This window comes from Schistocerca serialis, chromosome 4 (genome assembly GCF_023864345.2).
Source record: "Schistocerca serialis cubense isolate TAMUIC-IGC-003099 chromosome 4, iqSchSeri2.2, whole genome shotgun sequence".
In the NCBI taxonomy this organism is placed as follows: Eukaryota; Metazoa; Arthropoda; class Insecta; order Orthoptera; family Acrididae; genus Schistocerca; species Schistocerca serialis.
The window spans coordinates 322,551,352-322,569,312 of record NC_064641.1 but is presented as its reverse complement, the minus strand read 5'-3'; the positions used below and the strand labels follow the sequence as shown (position 1 = coordinate 322,569,312).

Genomic DNA, 17,961 nt, shown 5'->3' with positions numbered 1-17,961 from the left:
TCAAGATGATTATCATCGAAGCAGGAGTGGTTGTTGGAAAATCTGATTATTCTGATATGTGACTCCTATCATTGGGGGGCGATGTGCCTTGCATCAGAACGAAACATGTCTCTTGCATCAGAGCGTGTCATGTACCCTAAATCAGCTATGTCTAGATATTGAAAAACCAGTAATGCCACTATGTCAACAGTTATCACAACAATACCTGACCTGTCTCAGAAGAGTTGAAGATTCGCATGCATCGGACGAAAGTGCTTGATATAGAAAGTAAAATCGTACACGAGCAAAAACACATGTTGATTGCTGTATCAAGTACCCCTGCATGAACACTACTGAAAATCTACACGCTGAATGAAATCATGGACCAAATTTCGAGGCTGGTGTAGATACTATACGATGGACATGCAACAGTTGTTGTGGTAGGTTTATGGTTGGACATTAACAACATCGAGAATCGTGTTTAGCCCTCTCCACTGTCATTCACAGTTGCCGTAAAGATTCGTGTACGTAAATAGATAAAGAATTTTATAAGATGAAGTTGCTGCGTTAAGTAACACAATGTCTGTTAATACAGTACCTTGTAAATGTGACTCACTTCTCATAGCGTAAAATTTCGATAATCCATGGTCATGTTCGGTATTGTCTCTAACTAAAAGGGGACATAAAAAATTAAAATTTTCGGATATTTGACTGCAAAATACATTTTTAATTTTAATGTAAACTGTATATAGAAAATTTACACTCGCTTATGCCACAGACTGGCCCTCTTTGGTTTCTAAATTACAATACGTCGTATGAATGACGAATGTAAATTATTTCAAAAATTTTACAAAGCTTGAACTGTATAGACACGTTTCATAGTTTTTGTGACTATAATACGCGACCGCAGATTTAGTATTGGTGACGATGTGAGAGACCCACGATACTAAGTAACCAGAGTTAATCAACGATAAATATGGTTATATTTTGTTGAACTGAAAACAATCTTTAAATATAGTTAAAATTTTGTTTTATTTTATGACCAAAATCGAAGTATGAGATGATCATCCTATCTCTCTTCCGAAACTAATAAATAAAACACATATATCTTATAGCGTGGTGTCACCGTCAACATTACAGTGTAAACGCAACCAGCGTTACGGTATGTTGACGGTGAGCCTATACTGTCATTTACGATTATTAGACAGTTGTCGTGTTTTACTTCTTTTGGCAGTCCCTATCTTGGCTATGAGTTTTGATTATTAGTATGAAGACAGACGCAGCTCATAATAAGCTCACAGATCGAAAATGGTGATACTGTCACTGAAAAATTCGAGATCAACTACTGTTTTTAATTCCACAAATTTTGAACATTAAATGGCTGTACAATTCAGTTTTATTCCATCACACTTCATCAGATATGACTCTAAACTGTCCAGGCTAAGGATATACACAAGAAATTTTGTGGCATGCACGAGTTTTATATGGTAATGTTCTTTCTCAACACGCGATACATAAGAAATGCTTTGAAACCAATACACACACACACCCACACACACACACACACACTCACACACATACACACACACACACACACACACACACATGCATACAAACATAGTAGTTTGCTGCTATCAACATCAGTTACTTTGTTGTCCAAGTAGTACATGTCTTCTGCTACTTTTGGCATCTCATTGCCTAACTTCATTTAAGTTTGTCTTCATCCCATACTTCAATTCGATGACATTCCATTACCTTTGTTTTACTTCTGTTGTTTCTCGTATAATATAGCCCCTCTTTGAGACAGCATACATTTTCTTGAACTAGTCTTCCTAATTCTTCCCAATCCCCAAACAGTTAATGAAAGTTGTCAGTCTTAATGGTACTAGGGCATTCTATTAAGATATGACTGAATATTTGAATGGCTTTTCTTGAGGCGGTACCTTACTGGTGGTAACACCGGCAGCTGCGATAATTCTAAATGTATTGTTAGTACGAGGAATATTCGATAAGTAAACAAATTTTTTCTCTCCCAGTTTCCATTGTGTTGTTGTTGTGGTCTTCAGTCCTGAGACTGGTTTGATGCAGCTCTCCATGCTACTCTATCCTGTGCAAGCTTTTTCATCTCCCAGTACCTACTGCAACCTACATCCTTCTGAATCTGCTTAGTGTATTCCTCTCTTGGTCTCCCTCTACGACTTTTACCCTCCACGCTGCCCTCCAATACTAAATTGGTGATCCCTTGATGCCTCAGAACATGTCCTACCAACCGATCCCTTCTTCTGGTCAAGTTGTGCCACAAACTTCTCTTCTCCCCAATCCTATTCAATACTTCCTCATTAGTTATGTGATCTACCCATCTAATCTTCAGCATTCTTCTGTAGCACCACATTTCGAAAGCTTCTATTCTCTTCTTGCCCAAACTATTTATCGCCCATGTTTCACTTCCATACATGGCTACACTCCATACGAATACTTTCACAAATAACTTCCTGACACTTAAATCAATACTGGATGTTAACAAATTTCTCTTCTTTACAAACGCTTTCCTTGCCATTGTCAGCATACATTTTATATCATCTCTACTTCGACCATCATCAGATATTTTGCTCCCCAAATAGCAAAATTCCTGTACTACTTTAAGTGCCTCATTTCCTAATCTAATTCCCTCAGCATCATCCGACTTAATTAGACTACATTCCATTATCCTTGTTTTGCTTTTGTTGATGTTCATCTTATATCCTCCTTTCAAGACACTGTCCATTCCATTGAACTGCTCTTCCAAGTTCTTTGCTGTCTGTGACAGAATTACAATGTCATCGGCGAACCTCAAAGTTTTTATTTCTTCTCCGTGAATTTTAATACCTACTCCGAATTTTTCTTTTGTTTTCTTTACTGCTTGCTCAATATACAGATTGAACAACATCGGGGATAGGCTACAACCCTGTCTTACTCCCTTCCCAACCACTGCTTCCCTTTCATGTCCCTCGACTCTTATAACTGCCATCTGGTTTCTGTACAAATTGTAAATAGCCTTTCGCTCCCTGTATTTTACCCCTGCCACCTTTAGAATTTGAAAGAGAGTATTCCAGTCAACATTGTCAAAAGCTTTCTCTAAGTCTACAAATGCTAGAAATGTAGGTTTGCCTTTCCTTAATCTTTCTTCTAATATAAGTCCATTAAACATGCGGAAATTGTTATGGGATACCGTAAAATATTTCCGCTTCAGCCCCCATTGCTTCATGAGTTCTGATATGTGGAAGCACCTTAGGTAACCTTCGAAATGGCGTCTCTGTTACAATTAGAGAGCTGTAACTGAGTTTCTTTTGGCGGAAGACCAGACCACTGCAGACATTCACAGGTGCTTGTAGAATGTCTACCGAGACCTGGCACAATTTTGAACATTAAATCGCTGTACAATTCAGTTTTATTCCGTCACACATCATCAGATATGACTATGACTCTAAACTGTCCAGACTAAGGATATACACAAGAAATTTTGTGGCATGCATGAGTTTTATATGGTAATGTTCTTTCTCACCACGCGATACATAAGAAATGCTTTGAAACCAACACATACACACACACACACACACACACACACACACACACACAATGCATACACACATAGTAGTCGCTATATGTATAGAAATACGTTTACTTCATTATGTTTTACTTGTAAGAAAAATAGTGACAACGAAAAATACGTACGCTTATACTAAAGATTGTCCACTGCGCGATTTAGTGCCCTGGAAGTATCCATCACTCAAACATATTTCTCTTTTTTTCCTCAGTATTCTAACAGGTTTGCTGCTGCCCGCCATGAATTCCTCTCATGTGCCAAATTCTTCAACTCAGACTAACACTCGCACATTACTTCCGCAATTATTTGCTGAAAGTGTTCTAATCTGTCTTTCTCTAAGTTTTTACCCTCCACAGCTCCTTCTAGTACCATAGAAGTCGTTTCATGATGTGTTAACAGATGTGTAATCAACCTGCCACTTCCCCTTGTCAGTGTTTTCCATACGTTCCTTCCCTCCCCGATTCTGCACGAAACCTCTTCCTTCCTTACCTTATCAGCCCACCAGATTTCTACATTCTTCTGTAGCACCACATCTCAAATGCTTCGATTCTCTTTGGTACTGGTTTTCCCACAGTCCATGCTTCACTACCATCCATAAAGTGCTCCAAACGTACATTCTCAGGAAATTTATTCCTCAAATTAAGGCCTATGTTTGATACTAGCAGCCTTCTCTTCGCCAGGAATGGCCTTTTTGCCAATGCTAGACAGGTATTGCTTTCCTCCTTGCTCCGTCCGTCATTGCTTACTTTGCTGCCTCGGTAGCAGAATTACTTAACTTTATTCACTTCGTGACCGTCAATCCGACGTTTGTTTTCCACTCGTTAGACTGTTCATTCCATTCAGCAGACCACGTTATTCTTCTCCTCTGTCACTCAATAGCAATGTCATGAGCAGTTGGTATCACTGATATCCCTTAATCTTGAATTTTAATTCCACTCCTGAACCTTTCTTTCATTTCCATCATTGGTTCTTTGCCGTAGAGGTTGAACAATAGGGGCGAAAGACTACATCACTGTCTTACACCCTTTTTAATCTGAACACTTCGTTCCTGGTCTTCCACTTTTATTATTCCCTCTTGGCTCTTGCACATATTGCATATTACCCGTCTCTTCCTTTAGCTTACCCCTATTTTTCTCAGAATTTCATACATTTTGCACCACTTTACATTGTCGAACGCTTTTTCCAGGCATACAAATTGTTTTATTTAATAAAATTGCAGCCAAGTAGCCATATACAGTTACTTAGCTTAACATTGGCATACAAATTGTATGAACGTGTTTTGATTTTTCTGTAATGTTGCTTCCATCATCAACCGCAAAGTCAGATTGGCCTCTCTGCTGCCTTTACCTTTCCTAAAGCCAAACTGACCATCATCTAACATAATCTTCATTTCTTTTACATTTTTCTGTGTATTATTCGTGTCAACAACTTGGATGCATGAGCCATTAAGCTGATTGTGCGATAATTCTCGCACTTGTCGGGTCTAGCAGTCTTCGGAACTGTGTGGATGATATTTTTCCAAAAGTCAGGTGGTATGTCGCCAGACTCATACGTTTTACAAACCAACGTGAACAGTCGTTTTATTGCCATTTCCTCCAACGATTTTAGAAATTCTGATGGTATGTTATGTATCCTTTCTGCGTTATTTGATCTTAAGTCCTCCAAACCTGTCGTAAGTTCTGATTCTAATACAGGATCCTCTACCTTCTCTACATCGACTTCTGTTTCTTCTTCTATCACATCAGAAAAATGTTGCCCCTTACAGACGCCTTCAATGTACTCTTTCTATCTAACCGCTCTCTCCTCTGCAATTAACAATGGAAGAGGTTAATGCTACCAGCCTTGCTCTTAATTTCACCGAAAATTGTTTTGAATTTCCTATATGCTTCACATTTCTAATGCAGCCATTTCGTCTTAGCTTCCCTCCACTCCCTATTTGTTTCATTCCTCTGCGACTTTTATTTCAGTATTCCAAAATTTCCGAGAACAGTTTTGTACTTCCTTCTGTCATCGATCAACTGAAGTATTTCTTGTGTTACCCATGGTTTCTTCACAGCTACCTTCTTTGTACGTATGTTTATCTTTCAGACTTCTGTGATGGCCCTTTTTAGACATGTCCATTCGTCTTCAACTGTACTGCTCCTGATTGATTACTTATAGCTGTATCTACAGTCTTAGACAACTTCAAGCGTATCTCGTCATTCCTTAGTACTTTCATGTTCGACGTATTTTGCTTACTGATTGTTCCTGACTAATATCTTATGCTTCAGCCTACTATTCATCACTATTACATTGGAGTCTGAGTCTACATCTGCTCCTGGGTACGTCTTCCAATCAGGTATCTTGTATCTATCTGGCTCTGAGCACTATGGGACTTAACATCCGTGGTCATCAGTCCCCTAGAACTTAAAACTACTTAAACCTAACTAACCTAAGGACATCACACACATCCATGCCCGAGGCAGGACTCGAACCTGCGACCGTAGCGGTCACTCGGTTCCAGAGCGAAGCGCCTAGAACCGCACGGCCACACCGGCCGGCCGATATGTAACTGAAATCTTCCCGTGTCACCCGGTCTCTTCCAGATATACCTCCTCCTCTTGTGATTCTTGAACAGAGTATTCCCTTTTACTAGCTGAAATTTATTTCAGAACTCAATTGGCTTATCTCCTTTCTCATTTCATCTCCAAAGCCTTCACTCTCCTGTAACCTCTGTTCCGACTCTCTCCCCTACGACAGCATTCCAGTCCCCCATGACTATTGTATTGTCGTCTGCCTTTATATACTGTAATATACTTTCCATATTCTCATATACTTTTTCTGTCTCTTCATCTCCAGCTTGCGATGTGTTCATGTATACCTGAACTATCGTTTATGGTGTTGGTTTGCTGTCGATTCTGGTAAGAACAGCCCTGAACTGTTCACAGTAACACACTCTCTGCCCTACATTCCTATTCACAAATAATCCTATTCCTGTTACACCATATTTTGCTGATGACATTACTCTGTACTCATTTGAGCAGAAATCCTTGTCTTCCTTCCCTTTCACTTCACCGACCCATGCTATATCTAATTAGAGCCTTTGCATTTCCCTTTTCAGATGTTTCTAGCTGCTCTACCACGTTCAAGCTTCTGACACTCCACACCTCGTCTCGTTGAACGTTATCCTTTCGTTGGTTATTCAATCTTTTTTTCGTGGTCACCCGCCAGCCCCTTGGTAGTCCCCTCTCGGAGATCCGAATGGGGGCTATTCAGGAATTTCTTGCCAATGGAAAGATATTTATGACTTTTCTTTTGATTACAGGCCACATGTCCAGTGGATACTCGTCACGTATCTTCAGTCCAGTGGTTTCCATTGTCTTCTGCATCCTCAGGCCATTGATCATTGCTGATTCTTCCGCCTTTAGGGACAGCCTCTTACCCTAAGGACAAGGGCGTGGCCTGAACTGTCCGCTCCTCAGTCCTACTTTGATAAGTTCATCGGCAGAATGAGGGTGACTTCTTATGCTGGAAGTCTTCGGCCGACAATGTTGATTATTAATCAAAATTAAAGCCGTGGCGGATTTCGAGCCCTGGTCCAAGAATACCTTATTCTACATACAATTTATATATCCCGTAAACTGACTCGTTGTTTGCTCCACAGCATCTCAACAGCAGTTGTACACTTGACCTTTGTAACAGGTAACTAATGAAAAGCATTATCTCAAATACCGCCTCCTTAGAGAAGTCAAAGGCAAAAGACAGTCTTCAGCACTGACAGTACAGAGCTAAACACGATTGCGTAACAATGAAAGAGGAGCTACCCCGGAGATAGCATGTCATAGCCGACACTGAGGCCAGTTAATAGTCTTCATGTAGGAACTGGCCGAAGTAAAACAGCCATTTTAAAATACTCTTTGCGATAACCAAGATGTGTTCTGTGTGTCTGCTGCTATGAAGACGATGAGTCATTTCCTTCACTGTCCCGGTTATACCATCTCTTCTGGCATCGTGACTCAAGAGGTCTGATATCGACAAGTTCAGCAGCCTTGCAATTTCATTAAATGCATGTCATCGTCACCCTAAGAGGAAGAAGACTCACAAGGGAACATTCCCATCGCACCCCCTCAGATTTAGTTATAAGTTGGCACAGTGGATAGGCCTTGAAAAACTGAACACAGATCGATCGAGAAAACAGGAAGAAGTTGTGTGGAACTATGAAAAAATAAGCAAAATATACAAACTGGGTCGTCCATGTGTAATATAGGCCATATTAAGGGCAATATGAGACGTGGAGCGCCGTGGTCCCGTGGTTAGTGTGAACAGCTGCAGAACGAGAGGTCTTCAGTTCAAATCTTCACTTGACCGAAAATTATAACTTTTTATTTTCAGTTTATGTGAAAAACTCTTAAGTTTTCATCACTTTTTTGGAGTGATTATTACATCCACAAGAAAACCTAAATCGGGCAAGGTAGAAGAATCTTTTCACCCATTCTCCAAGTGAACTAGTTAGGTGGGTCGACAACGTATTCCTGTTATGTTACGCACATGCTGTCACCAGTGTCGTATACAAAATATCAGACGTGTTTTCCTGTGGAGGAATCGGTTGACCTATGACCTTGCGATCAAATGTTTTCGGTTCCCATTGGAGAGGCACGACCTTTCGTCAACTAATCAAACGGTTTTGCGGTGCGGTCGCAAAACACAGACACTAAACTTATTACAGTGAACAGAGACGCCAATGAACGAACGGACAGATCATAACTTTGCGAAAATAAAGAAAGCAAAATTTCGGTCCAAGGCAGATTTGAACCAATTACCTGTCGTTTCGCAGCTGTTCACGCAAACCACGGGACCACGGCGCTCCTCACCTCACATTTCCCTTAATGTTGCCTATCTTACGCATGGACGACCCAGTTTGTATATTTTGCTTATTTTTTCATAGTTCCACACAACTTCTTCCTGTTTTCTCGATTGATCTGTGTTCAGTTTTTCAAGGCCTATCCACTGTGCCAACTTATAACTAAATCTGAGGGGGGTGCGATGGGGATGTTTCCTTGTCACTTACTAACTCCTCATCTCGTTCACGCATAGCCACCGTGTTCTGATATTAATTCCTTTTGGCTTATCACCGGAAATGTAATTCCTGTTGACCAGGTAGCCTTTCCAGAATCAAATCGTAGTGGACAACACAGATCCATTTCTCATCTATTTGCTTGTCAATGTTTCAGCGATCGAGTTGGTGGGCCCGGAGAAGCGCACGACGATGACGATAATGAGCAACATCGCGTACTCGTTCGGGCTGGTGCTGCTGTCTGCCGTGGTGTACCTGGTGCGCGACTGGCGCCAGCTGGCGCTCGCCACATCAGTGCCGTTCCTCTCCTTCTTCCTCTATTGGTGGTGAGTTGCGTCCTGCTCGACGCCAAGCACGCAGCGAACACATCTGCAGCGCTACACTTTTGGAGTACACAGTCACTTTACGAAATACATAAATGCAACTTCAAAGAATGAAAACGGGTAGTAAAGAATCAGATATTGGATTGTAAGTCACAACCAGATACATACATAAACTTTCATTCCCTGTAACGGGGCCCCTACAGCTGTGTCCTTTATCTTATTTCCTCATTTCTTACGTGGTTAAGTAAGGAAATTCCACAGGTTCTTCTCAAGTGGTCCATTTCTAAAATCCAAGTCTCTTTTTATTTCTTTCTGTTAGTTCCCAGCACTTAGTCCCATAGGTCACTATTGGCACAACAATGGATTTGTATAAACGAATTTTAACCCTTAAACTCGTTTTTGTGGATCAAACAACGGGGTTTAATTTTTAGATAGCAGCCCTTCCTTGCCTGACCCTCTGTTGGATATCTCTGTCTTCTTCCTTCACTTTATAAGACACTATTCAGGTACTTAATCTCTTCACACACTTTATAAGATGTCTGCCATTGTCCAGGTTACTTCCCTCTGCTCCACAACATAGATATTTCGTCTTCACAAAATTAATTTTCATACACACTTTTTATACTCCTCCAATAACTTTCTAAGCACGTAAAAAATTACCTCCTACATCGTTTGCTGTAGCGACCTGGTCATCAGCAAAGAAAAATATTTACATACACTGGTTCCTTTCTTCAGTCACCGTGCCCATGCACTTTTTACACCACAGATCCAGAGCCTTCTGCAGATACATCTTAAAAAATGTGAGAGACAGACAGCATACTTGATTCAGTCCTTTAGTTATTCTGAAGGACTCTCTAGAAATTTCTTTGCCTAGTTATATTATGCTGACTTGTAGAGGTTTATGATACTCCTTAAATAAAGTTTCGGCAGTTCCCCTGACCACAGCAAACCGAACAATAGCCTTAAGGACACTGTGTCCAATGTTCCCTCAAAATCTTTGAAAACCAAACGACTGCTTGGATTCCTTTCCCATCTATTCTCCATGATCCGCTTTAGATTTAAGGAGTTATCTACATCGTAATTTAGTAATGATGACGATAGAATGAAGTTTAAGAGAATCGTTCGAAAGAATCAGCGTGTAAGCTAGTGGGATACCGGAGAAATGAGTTATGACGAAATGTGTTTGAAATTCACTAGCGAAGTGGATACTTCGATAAAGAACACCAGTGCAAGCACTTCGGTTCAGGCACAGTGGGCAATCACTGATGCCTACTAGCATTAATTTCCTGGCTATGACTGTTATAACACTTACAATATTAGGTGGAGATCTAAACGTACCAGCTGTAGGTATGGGAAAATCCAATCATTAATGCGGAAGTGGGGCATTCTGTACAGTTTCGCACCATCACCTAATGAGAAAAATAAGATCTTCCTGCAAACAAAACACAGTTTTCTATTTTCACCGGAGAGAAACATTCAGACGTGAATATAACGTCAGGCGATCCGAAGGGACTGTTACAGTGCAATTAATTTTCTCAATATACGGTAATGGTCTATAGGATAACATCGGAAGTTGGGTGAGGCATTTCGCCGATGATACTGTTGTATACCGAGAAGTCGTGAGGCTAGAAAACTACTTCAAAGTGCAGGAATGCCTACAAGGGATCGACTGCAAGGATTGGCAGTTCTCCCTCAACACACAGAAATGTAATGTATGGCGAATAAATAGGCAGAAAGACCCATTATTCTATGATTAAAGGGTTGCAGAATAATCACAGAAAACAGTATCGTCCATATGCGTACGGAGGGAATAAAATGGAGTAGCCCCGTAAAACTAATCGCAAGTAAGGCAGATGAGAGACTGATATTCATTAAGAGAACTCTCAGCAACATTAGTCCACCAACAAAGGAGGTAGCTCTACTTGCTCCAGTTTGGGACACTAAAAGGGAGACGTTCTGCATCACGGTTTGATTCGGAAAAAAAAAAACAAAAACGAGTGCGTTCGTTTACAGAAGAGTCAACGAAGATATTGCCTCATGCATTATTTCAATAGCTTCACTATTTCTAGATATATTTAGCACAAAATGCTGCTACAGTCATAGGCATTGGCTGAATGCCTATCTTAGCTATGATAATGCGTTCACGATGCTGTTGATAGTAGCTCCTATGCTTTTCTATTTCTTTATTCATTATTAGGCCTACTCCTGCATTATCACTATATAATTTTCGTTTATGGCTCTGTATCCAAATGACGGAAGTCCTGTTCTTCCTGCCACCCTTTACATTCGGCTTCAACCTACCCATTTCCGCTTTTAAATTCTGTAACCTACTACACTGTACTACAGAGTGTAGCATTCCACACTCCGACTCAAAATGCGAGTTTTGTTTTATCTGATGACGACATTCTCCCGGGTCTTTTCCGACCGCGTTTCCTAATAGGAGGCTGTTTTACATTCAGAATATTTTAAGCAAGAGAATGCCATCATCATTTAACCGCACGGTAAAGCCACGTGTCGTCGAGGAAGTAAAAACTGTGGTTTCGCCTTTCTTAAAATACTGACTTTCATTTCTTTCCTCATTAAAGATATAGATAGTAACTCCTTGATCAACGGGGGGTGGTAATGTCTAAATAGTTCTCCTTGTGGCATTCCCTGATTATTAATCAGCAATTTTAGATATTCGGGAGTGTTTTCTTAGACTGAATATCACTAACTGATCTTTCGTCCAGATCTGATACTTCAGACGTTTCGCGTACGTCATAATTCTATTTGCTCTCTTTTTTATGGATATGTAACTGCAGGGAACTTTTATAGCATTGCGGTGAGTTAAAATTGAGTGAAATAAATAATGAATGGATTCAATGACGTTAGTAATTGATGCAGTCACTTTTCATTTCTAGAAATGGAATTTGCCGGAGGAGAATACTGAGCATAGGACTGCTTTCGTCCATAATTTTCCGAGTTGTTTGATATGAAACAAATAAAAAAATTTATTGGGTTATTATTATTTTATTATTAATATTATTTCTAGATCTAGTCTATAACGCTGTAACAGATTGTGGTGTTTTCGAGCTTGTTGACCGATTAAAACTATGTGACAGCCTGGAAACGACATAGCTCATTATGTGAGAGCACTGACCGCGGGAAGTCCACGATCGACTGCTGTTTCTCCAGACAGTTTTACTGAGCCAGAAGTTTTAATTCCATTTCTCTCCGTAAACATCCACAAACATCGTTTCTATGCTTCTGATTACGACCCGCCTATCTAAGACGTCCCCTTTAAAGGTTCTAGAGCTAGAACGTCAGAAATGGCTCTGAGCACTATGGGACTTAACAACTGAGGTCATCAGTCCCCTAGAACTTAGAACTACTTAAACCTAACTAACCTAAGGACATCACACACATCCACGCACGAGGCAGGATTCGAACCTGCGACCGTAGCGGTGGCGCGGTTCCAGACAGAACGTCAGAAATTTGGGATGATTAGGACTATTGTATGTTTCTAATGAGACTTCCTTCAGAGTTTGTTCAAAGCAATAACTCTGAAACAAGCATTGCCACTGATTCGCGGGTCTCTACAGATGCTAATTCCACGTTGGCTATAACAGTAAATATTACCACTTACCATTATTGCCAAAATATTCTTCCATAAACGTTGAATCGATCTGGCAACTTTTACTGTGGTCACTATTTTACTCTTGCCTCTGCTGTTTGCAGCTGATTTCTTCTATTTTTCTCCACGCATCGAGGGTATAGCTATTCTCTTATTCTCAATGAAGATTATTTCTTTGCACTACTCAAGTAATCAAGAAGTGTATCCAAAGAGGTTTCACAGTGATCGCTATCACAAAATCTTTTACGACTTACTGAAATGTGTGGCTTGTCGATGCATGGTAAGGTGGAAATGACGGTAGCCTACGTCACTGTAGTGCCTCATAGCGTATGTTTCGTGTGTACGAACTTGCCTTCAGAGAAAGTACATCTAAAAATTATTGCTATATTGCCCACCATAGGAAAAAATTGACGATTTCTGTACTGTTATTCACCATAGGTAGAAAAATGAAAGTGTATCCACAGGAAGCCTTGCAAAGAGCGACTGGAGGCGGTACAGCAAAGAAAGCTGTATTATTCGACTGGATGGAATTGTTTTTCGCCTACTTATCTATCTGACTTGGTTCGATTTACAACAGTAAACGTTAGCGGACTGAAGACTTTGTGAAATGGAACGTCTTGCAGTGGGTAATACAAACTAAACGGTGTTTAGTCCCCCACTTGTCGCGATCTATTCTTTAACTTTAGAAATAACGTATTATTATTTAAAGAGCAAAACATTTGTGTGGAAAATCTAGTGATGTCCACAATATCGTTAATTATATCGTAAATGATCTTCAGTACTCTAATCTGCTCCCAATGATAATTAATTATTTTAGCAGGGCGGCAGTAGACGTCGCGGCGAAATGACCTGTGTTTTACTTAGGAATGCTGCCCCTGTACCTAACCAATGGCAAATCGATTCAGAGCTATCCAAGCAAATAAGAGATGGATGTGATATCAGGTGAGCGTGAATTAACGTTCTTCGTATATCCATATTTAAGGTGGATGATGATGGGACACGGCTGGTAATATTGGTCCAAGTCGTAGACAGTCCTCTGTATTTGAAGATCGTTCTCCTACCACTGAAATGATCATCAGAGGTGACGTTCTGGTGTAAAAAGTCTCGAATCACATAGCTTACCGGCACTGTGGTGCAGTGGTTAAGACAGTTGTGTCATGTATCTAAGAAGCTGGATTCCAAACACCACGCTGGCCGTGGAGGAACATACTTTCTGTGACCTTCTTACAAGACTGTAGGCGAAGGCCGATACAGTACGTTTGAGAAAGAAATGATAGATTTTCTTTGCCGTCATTGATCTATTCCTGTAGCATCCTTTTCTTTCTTTCTTCCACTTTGTATAGACGGGGATCAGAGATCAGGTAGATCTATATAAAGCACCAAGTGTCCATCCCATAAGTCTGAGATGACAGTAATATCTGATCGCCGAATTGTTACGACCAGGAATCTTGACAAACCAAAACGAAACTTGTTTTGCAAAAACCGACATAATGTCTGATGGGACAACAGCAATCAGTGATTTTATAATGCTACTTATAATCCGTCTTGATTCCAATTTTTTTTATTAATATGACCGGTTTCGGTTCATTCAGAACCATCTTCAGATCTGATATTTCAGTTACAGGAGTAACCCGTCCAGATCCAGCATGTGACGCAGCATCCATGATGTGACGCAGCATGTGAAAGTTGCTGGATTTGGACGGGTTACTCCTGTAACTGAAATATCAGATCTGAAGATGGTTCTGAATGAACCGAAACCGGTCATATGAATAAAAGAAAATTGCAATCAAGACGGATTATAAGTAACATTAGAAACTTGTTTTGATAACTTGGAGTAAGTAGCTACTCTAGTTTTTCCGTATTTCTCTCCAAGAAATTCAAGACTGCAGATTGTGGCATCATTATGCCGTAACGATACAGAACAGCTGTGTCTATTTCTGGGCTCTATTCGTTAAGAGAAAAGTTAAAGTATTTACTTTAACAAGATCTATGTAGACGAAAATTAAACCCCAAAGTGGAGTAGGCTTCCTGGCACTAAATAATAAACAGTGTACAGACAAATGGTTTCTCTTCTCCTGACAAGTCCAACATAACAGACACCACACAAACACACGCAACACACACACACACCGGTGGGACTTAGGGAAGGCTACAATTAGTGAGGCTAATGGAAGAGAGCACTAGATGCGCGTGACAGGTTGAGCATTTGGATCGCGTGGGAAGCGTGTCAGGATGGCAGACACGATTAAGGCATCCGTTCTAGACAAGTTGAGCATCTAGATTCGAGTCACGGTCTGGTACAAATCGTCATTGATTTATTTCGATGCCTGTACGTTGTAGAAGTCGTGATTTCTCGCAATGTCATTAAGATGTGTTATCTAGACAAGAAATCTACCAAAAACCTCGAAGAGTCTCTGAACGTCCTTAGCACTAATGCTTTTGGTATGGACAGTGTACTCCATATATGTAATTTTCCAGCGTTCATTCTTGTTTTTTGTCTGATTTAACTCTGTCCTCCACGATTTTCTTTCTTGTCTCTTCATCTCCAAGTAACTACGAGGGTTGGAACTTACATAGTGGCAACTACTTATTCACAACCGATACAAAAGAGTTACATGCTTGCACCTGCTACTTTCCTTCAAAGTAGTCACCAGCGTTGTATAGAACCCGTTGCCAGCGATGTGGAAGGTGCAGTATACCGTTAGCAGAGCCTGTTCTGTTGATGGTGCGAATGGAGTGGTCTAGTGCCTGTCAAACCTCTTGAAGTGGTTCCTTCATCTTCGGAATCAAATCAAAGTCACAAGGACTTAAGTCCGGGGAGTATGGTGGATTGTACAGAATTTCCCAGTTCCATCGACCGAACAGAGCAGCCACAGCTTGCGCTGTATGCGCCCGCGCATTGGCATGCAAATTGTTGGTTGGGTTGGGGAGAAAGCGTCGCCGCTTCTTTCGCAAAGCTGGTCGCAGGTGATGCTCCAAAATAGAACGGGAATACTGTGCATTGACGGTCTGCCGTGTTTCTGTTTCGAAAACATAATGACACCGTTACGTTAGACCGCTCACTATGAGGTGACTGTTTCCCTCGATTGCGCGCATGCCGGTGACGTGGGACGGACAAGTCCATTTGCTCGATGCTAAGGTAGGTATGTCAACAACGTGTGCTATCAGCGACAATAGTAAATTCCATTGTAAAGTGTCTCCACACCAGTGTTGCCACCATTTAAATTCCAACATACGTATATATCCAACAACTGCTAGATACTGAAGCAGCTGTACCATCACACATCTGGAAACCGGCTCCAACAGATATTTTTCCTCTATTTTTCTGTTTAGTATTACTTCATTTTGTTCTCTCTTTAACCACATGATTTTGGACATTCTTCGAAGCCACCACATTTCAAGTGATTCCAGTTTCGTTATTCCCGGGTTTCCGATGGTCTACGATTCGCTTCCATCCAATGCTGTGATTCGGACGTAGGTGGGACCCCTTCTTTCCATCCCAGTGTACAGGTATCAGAGAAAGTCTGAAAGCCTTTTAAGGGCATTGCAGGATACGTTTTGCTGAGAAATATTTGTCAACAGCCGGCCGGAGTTGCCGAGCGGTTCTAGGCGCTACAGTCTGGAACCGCGCGACCGCTACGGTCGCAGGTTCGAATCCTGCCTCGGGCATGGATGTGTGTGATGTCCTTAGGTTAGTTAGTTTTAAACAGTTCCAAGTTCTAGGGGACTGATGACCTCCGAAGTTAAGTCCCATAGTGCTCAGAGCCATTTGAACCAATTGTCGACAAAAACAAATTCACACCTTGCACCAATTCATAATTAATTAGTATTGAAGTTAGCCAATCAGGCCGCTGCGCGGGAAAAATTCAAGCGGGCTGCTAGAGGCCGTGTCGGAAAAAGTGTCCTTAGTTTGACTTACTAAAGCCGAACGAGAGAGGAAAAAAAAAATGTACATGGCGCGGTAGCAAGGATCGAACCCGAGCCAGACTGTGAACGGTATCATGCACTAATATCTACGCTATGAGAACAACTGACACTAAGTACATCTGGCGGGCCGTTAGAAATTGTTCGCGCAGCGGACTCATTGGCTGACTTCAATGCCAATGAACTCGTAAACGGCTAAAATCAATGAGTTTTTTTTCTTAACAATTGTTGGTGAGGGCAACCAACACAGCAACACCCTTCAGGCTTTTCAGACTGTTTCTGACAACCCTGTGTGTTATCCGTCGAGCACCATTATTCCGCAACGAGTGTTTTCCTTATTCCGGTATACTTCAGATCTCTTCCTCGCTTCAGTCACCGTCTCTAATCTTGTTTCTTAGACAGGATGATTTTATCGCTCCTTCCACAACCACAACTGTTTGTGCACTTTAAGATAGTGTGCTCGTCCAGGACAATTGCCACTCGTGGTATTTTCCGCACCGGCTGTGACACTAGATTCCTTGCAGCGCATGCTAAATGTACGGACTCAAGTAAACTTACAACGTGTTCTACAGTTGGGGGGAAGTAAGAGCATACCTGTTCCACGTTTAATTGTGTCTTTCAATGACAGATGGTTCAGGCTGTGAGTTCGAAGTATATTTCGGCACAAATAATTTACTCGCACTACAATATACAGCATTTCATTTTCGTTTCTGTCCGTCCCCGGTAGCTGAGTGGTTAGTGCGACAGAATGTCAGTCCTAGCCGCGCCGGATTAGCCGAGCGGTCTCAGGCGCTGTAGTCATGGACTGTGCGGCTGGTCCCGGCGGAGGTTCGAGTCCTCCCTCGGGCATGGGTGTGTGTGTTTGTTCTTAAGATAATTTAGGTTAAGTAGTGTGTAAGCTTATGGACTGATCACCTTAGCAGTTTAGTCCCATAAGATTTCACACACATTTGAACATTTATGTCAGTCCTAAGGGCCCGGGTTCGATTCCCGGCTGGGAAGATTTCCTGCGCTCATCGACTGAGTGTTGTATTGTCCAAATCATCATCATTTCGTTCCCATCGACGCGCAAGTCGCCGAAGTGGCGTAAAAGGGAGAGACTTGCACCCGGCGAACGGTCTACCCGACGAGAGGCCCTAGTCACACGACATTTATTTATTATTTTTGTTTCTGATCTGGGAGTTCTTTTACTGGTGATATCTCTCTAATACAGAGTTACTTGGGTCAGATGGCTGCATAGCAGCCGTACTGGAGTACTCAACTCCAGTGTTTCTGTCACAGTACCACAGCACTGTGGAAACACAGGAAAAACAGTTAATATCTCTTCCGTAGGTGTGTGAACTACGGTGTAACATATTTTAATACATTTCTGAGTAATGATCTGAAATATTAATGTAGAAAAATTGGCATTAGCACTAAGCTATTCATTAATATTAGTAGTATGTCTGCTGAGGAGGTCTGTGAAGATGTAAAGAAATAACGCAAA

General features: G+C 41.3%; 1 protein-coding gene across 1 annotated transcript in view; it reads left to right on the top strand.

The window, feature by feature from the left end:
• The window catches only part of LOC126474434 (beta-alanine transporter-like), a gene marked incomplete at its 5' end in the record, with an annotated part of 833,602 nt that overhangs the window by 620,835 nt on the left and 194,806 nt on the right, over positions 1–17,961 (top strand). Inside the window, one exon of the mRNA XM_050101905.1 lies at positions 8,773–8,941. Coding sequence (XP_049957862.1) covers positions 8,773–8,941 — 169 coding nt within the window. The remainder of the gene's footprint in view (positions 1–8,772; positions 8,942–17,961) is intronic.